The sequence below is a fragment of the Furipterus horrens genome, unplaced genomic scaffold (genome assembly GCF_987537825.1).
Source record: "Furipterus horrens unplaced genomic scaffold, mFurHor1.1.pri manual_scaffold_8, whole genome shotgun sequence".
NCBI classification, from domain to species: domain Eukaryota; kingdom Metazoa; phylum Chordata; class Mammalia; order Chiroptera; family Furipteridae; genus Furipterus; species Furipterus horrens.
In genome coordinates this window covers 54,048,023-54,053,703 of record NW_028327178.1, presented here as the reverse complement: position 1 = coordinate 54,053,703, position 5,681 = coordinate 54,048,023, and the positions used below count along the sequence as shown (strand labels likewise).

Below are 5,681 nucleotides of genomic sequence, written 5' to 3'. Positions count from 1 at the left end.
TATTTTGAGAGAGAGGGGTAGGGGAAGGAGAAAGAGAAGGAGAGAAACATCAATGTGTGGTTGCCTCTGGTGCACCCCCACCTGGGGACCTGGCCCTCAACCTAGGCATGTGCCCTGCTGGGAATCAAACCAACGATCCTTTGGTTTGCAGGTCGGCACTCAATCCGTTTAGTCACACCAGCTAGGATTGATTCAAACTTTTAAATAGGAAGTTTAGTTACCGGGGAGTTATTGAGTAATAATGCATGTAACAATATATACTATTTCATTTTGTGTGTATATGTGGGATGTGTATGTGTTCAGTTTTTCTTCATGTTTTACTTTGAAATTGCAGTGAAAACTGAAAATAAGTTCTGCTTTGTATGTCTCAGTTCAACTGAGAGTTTTATCAAACAGTTCAGGATGAGAAGAGCAGGAAGTCAGTGATAACGAAATAAAATGTGTGTTTGTTGCATTGATTATCTATAAAGTTGCCATCCTTTCATGTTAAAGTAGTATTTAAAATTGGATAAGTTTATAAAGGATTCTTAAAATGCTAATTACATTATACACTTTAAAATACTTAACAAAGACTAGAAGAATAAAGGAAGTTACTGAAGTATGTAGGCCAGGCCGTCACTTATCTGGCTCTGTACTGTTGAATTGTAACTTCAGACATCATTACAGATTATCATTGACCTAAGGGAAATACCCTCAAAGCTGTGGCTGTGGAGAGATTATAAAATGTCCCTACTACAGTGATTCTTGCTGTCTAGATATACTGTGACATAACTTTTGAGGCTGCACTTGCAAATCTTCCATATTTTTGACTTCATATTTCAAATAAAAGCTTTGTAATGTTTCTTCTTCAAAAAGCAAATGAAAATGTCGTTCTTTGATTCTTCTAAGTAGACACAAATGTTGACACACCTCTTTGACTTTTTTTTCCAATTTACTTATGATGGAATGAACCTATGGTCAAATAAGTGGTTCAAAGCTTTGACAGTGGGAATGGTTGACTATTCCCACTCAGGAAAGAAGTCTTTAAATAATGAAATAATCAAGAAACATCTTGTATATAGAGAAAAAACATCCTTGGTTCCCTGAAAGATGGTTGTGATATTAGTACAGCGTTATTTGTAAGCTGTGGAAGTTATATGTATGTATGTGTATAATATATATGTAGATATAATTTTTTAAAATCAAGGAGTATTTTTCAAAGTACCAATCTGATAAAATGTCCTAAATTCTACAGATACCATTCATTCCCTTTCTTTGAGCAAGCGGCAGGTAATGTTAACATTTAGCTGTTCAAACACAATAAAAACACATTTCTTTTACAGGTATGGCCATAATCAAGGCACAAAGATCTACAAGGATTTTTCTTCAGTAGTTATACAAAATAATATTACATTTTGTGGTCTGTACAGTGTAATAAACCAGCAATAAAATAACAACAAAAAGAATACATGAAAGGAGACTATTGCCCAAGCATAATGAAAGTCTAGAGAATCATTTTTAGACAGGACACCCTTTGCAGTAGTGAATGTGGTAAGTTTTCTGCCTAAATATAAAAGGCTCAAAGTAGCTCTAATTCAGATGCCTGAGGCTAACAGATACTCAAAATATTACTGAAAATATGTTTTCTTGCCACTCCGTGGCTTGGGGCCTACTCTAAATCTTGGGCTAATGCAGATCAGAAGAGGGGGCCACTTGTCGGTCTGCAGCTTAAAGCTAAAATCAGAACTCCGTGGCTCACTGCATTACATATGTGCCGCTACAATCATGCCGGGTAACTCGGGGAAAAGTGCGCTTCTCCGCCATCTATCAAGTTCTTAATGAATCAATAAATCACTGAATAGATGAAGTAACAGGGGCCCCCCCGCCCAGAGAAATTTCACTGCAGTGTCATTCATGTGAGAGTGTATGGTTTGCAGCGACACAGATGGGTAGGGGTGGGGAGGCTAGGGAAGGCCATGTTCAATGAGAACAGAAGCTACAAACCAAACCTGAGGGGAAAGAGGTAGCCAGAGGCTTGGTGGTCACACACGGAAGGGACACAGCAGGATAGATGGCAGCGCGGAGAACACTGGGAACTCACTACTTTCTACCACGGCTTGGGGCTGACAGGTAGCCTGGAAATAATTGCTCCGCCTGGTCGGGTAGTGGAGAAAGGAGAGCAGGCGGAGAGACGGCGCCGGAAGGTGTGTGCCCCCGCCTCGGCCACCTCATAAGAGTTCGTACTGTTTGAGGTGCATTCTCTGAATGATGTCGCGGCAGTCGTTAAACACCCTGCGTATGTTCTCCGTGTCCACGGCGCAGGTGAAGTGCGGGTAGCAGTAGTGTTTGCCATCGCCTGTCGCCGTGCTGATCCTCTGAAAAAAAAGAGAGGCGACTGCGCTGCAGAGCCCTGGCCACGTCCTCCAGGGGCACATGGGAACGCAGACCCCACCCATTCATTTTTGGATCAAAGATTAGAGTGCTTGGGGTGTTGTCTTGTTTGTTCAACATAGGAACACAGAGCTGGGGGGATTGTCTAAATACTGAACACACAGCTGGAAACCCAAAGAATCTTAGCTTACCTCCTGCCCACAGACCCTTAAAATTCATTTGAGACAGGACATACATTTAAAAGATAGCCACTGAAAACAGAATTCAGGGTAGAATTTTCCAGAAATGAACGTCTAAACAAGCACCTTTCAGTGGAACTTTCTGCAATAATGGAAATGTTCTATATTGTCCTTGTCAATAAGGTAGCCACTATTCTTAGCTGATGCAACAAAGAGTGATTTTTAATTGTATTTAATTTTAATTTAAATATCCACACATAACTAGTGGTTCTGTATGGATAGCACATCAGCCATGTTGCTTCCTCTTCAACATAAAACTTGGTTGTCCCTGGATTAGCAGTGGAAGGTTCATGAGTGTTCTGGGAGAAAAGTGCTCTGCGTCCAAATAACTGGGCAACACTGAGTTAAATGTCATTAGTCATGGTCCGTGAGGACATCTTGGAGTGACATGCTCATGTGCATTGTGAAGCTAAGTGGGGCAGTGTGGAGAGAGGCTGTCATGGGCTTAATTGTGTCCCACAATTCATATATTTAAATCCTAACCCCTAGCACCTCAGAGTGTGACTGTATTTGAAGATAGGGTCTTGAGAAAGGTAATTAAGTTAAAATGAGGTCATTAGGGTAGGTGCTAATCAGCAAAATGGGTGTCCTCATAAGAGGAGATTCGGACACAGACATACACAAAGGGAAGACCATGTGAGGACACAGGGAGAAGGTGAACATCGACAAGCCAAGGAGAGAGCGCTCAGGAGAAACCAACCCTGGTAACTTCCAGCCTCCAGAACTGGAAGAAATAAATTCTCTTTGATTAAACCACCTAGTCTGTAGGATTTTGTTATGGCAGCCCTGGCAGACTAATGCAGGGGTCATATGGAACTTTCTTTATAGATGCCCACAGGAATCCCTGATGCCCTCCTTGTCCCTGCCATCCCACCCCTTGTTTTTCTGCAGAGCAGATCGGGAAACAACTGCTGGAAAAATACTGGGACTCTGCAAGGGTGTTGTGCAAATGTTCATCAAGGTTATGAAAATCCTAAAAGGAGAGACATTTTTAACAGTAGTTGGGCTTCTCTTGAACAATTAATTTTTTTTTTTTAAAGTTAAGGACACTGAAGTCTGTAAGTTACATATCATTTTAGTCCTAAAGCACAAGGTGAGGTATGTGGCACAAGGAGAGTAAGTGCATAGTGAATGAATGAAAATAGGCTTTTTTCTGTAATAATCTGACCAGTTTCTCCCCACCTGAAAGGAATGGAGTCATTGCAAAGGTTGTTGCAGTTCGCAAATTTCAAACAGTTTAAATCTCTAAGAAAAACCTAATTTTCACTAAAAACGATAGGAATAAGCTTGTTAAGGAAAACTGGGCAGTTGCAGACTCTGCTTGGCTGGGCCACCTGGCTGCTGCCTTGCTCTTTGAGGCCTTTTTTGCAGGAGGTAATGGTTAAGATAAAAGAAATCTGAGATGACCTAGTAAAATATGAGGAACACAGCTCAGAAAACATGCAGGCTTCTAACAGATGCTAAGAGTGTCAGGACACAAGGTTGTGACCGCATACTTACCACCTTCTGCTTTAAAAGTTTTGGCAACACTGGCCCTGGAGGATACTCTCTGGTCCAATCTGGGCTGGGGTTTCTAGTTTGAGGGACAGATCTGGTTGACAGTGACTGGGGGGATGCTGGGGGCTGACTACCTGGCCCCTCCTTCTTCTGTCTCCTTCTGTTCTAAGGTCTTCCCACTCTGGGCATGATGGTTCATGCCTCCCCATGGAAGAACTGACCTTGCCTGGGACAAACCTCCTGGTAGTCAATCCCCTCCTCATGTGATGACATTTAAGGAGAACACTCAGGCAGCACTTGGTGCCTTCTCCCTGTGCCCTCTACCTTCTCAGCCCAACCTCCCTTGACCCTCCTCAAGGACAGGTTCTCTCCTTCTCCTTTTATAACCTTTATTCCCCACCCTCTCTTGGGGCCCTGTGTTACCAAAGTTACCATTTAACCTAAGATTTGCTCTTGTCCAGATTAAATACTACTAAATAACCAATTCTGCAATCTGCCCTGCATGCCTTCTAAGTCTGGGGTTAGGGGTTCCAACTCAACACTTCTTGGATGACTCACTGCCCCAGGCAAATCCTGCAATAAAAAAATGTAAGCTGATACTTCCCATGACTTTATTTCCCTGATTTGCAAACTGCATACAAACCAGGCTTGCCCACTGTTAGTAAAGAAAAGGCTTCTGTCCAGGGACTGAATGTTGGGAGCATGGCCATTCGTATTCTACTTCTAATCTTTACCTAAATGCCCAATTTGCACATTTGGTCATTTTTTCATTCTCACTAGAAGAGTATTTGTGGAATACGTTTTATGTGTTTTTGTATTTTATGGTCTTACAAGATGCTTCTTAAAAAAAGGCAGTTGATCTACTACAAGCAAATTCCCCTGACTGAAAAATCTTTGGTCCACTATAAGCTAATTTCCTGATTGAAAAGACTCACAAAGTGCATTGGCGCAGCAAGAGTTCTGAGATGTCTGATAACAGAGAAACTTGTCTCACAGCATTTCTCAGATTGACTCATTTCACAGCCCTTTCCCAGCAGCACTACCTGTTACTTCCTGGGAAACACTTGTTCCTCGGAACTCACTTTGGGACTTGGTTTCTTACCCTTGTTACTTTCTAACTCAATGTAGAATTCAAGAGGCAACAGGAAACATGGTGAAAGGAGGGTAGAGAAATGGGCTCCCAGGTGTCGTGCTGAGGATCTGATCCCCATGGAAACGCCGGCCTGCAGACTGGACTATCCCTGCTGCAGAATGGACTGATTTCCTCTTCTGCACAATTGACATGTACCAAGTGCTGTGTGCATATGACTAGAACATGTTCTTGGGTAAGTCTTGGCATCTACTAGTTTCCAGCTAGTGAAAATTTGTAGCCAGTTATACCCTGTGGCTTATTAAAAAAAAAAAAAAAAAAAAGGCGAATGTAAAATTTTACCAATAAGTCAACTTGGGTGAAGAGTATATAGTTGTTATTTATACAATTCTTTCACTTTTTATATAAGTTTAAAATTATTTCAAAATAAAATATGAAAAAAAAAGTCTGATTCTGAGCAGTTTCATTTTCTTGTTAATTTTAGC

General features: G+C 41.5%; 1 protein-coding gene across 2 annotated transcripts in view; it reads right to left on the bottom strand.

The window, feature by feature from the left end:
* Positions 1-2,198: 2,198 nt before the first annotated feature.
* GNAL (G protein subunit alpha L) overlaps positions 2,199-5,681 on the bottom strand; it is a 164,851-nt gene continuing 161,368 nt past the window's right edge. For both annotated transcript variants that reach the window (XM_090285824.1, XM_090285825.1), the window contains exon 12: positions 2,199-2,354. In XM_090285824.1, the coding sequence (XP_090141950.1) occupies positions 2,208-2,354 (147 nt within the window). In that variant the 3' untranslated portion in view covers positions 2,199-2,207. The remainder of the gene's footprint in view (positions 2,355-5,681) is intronic.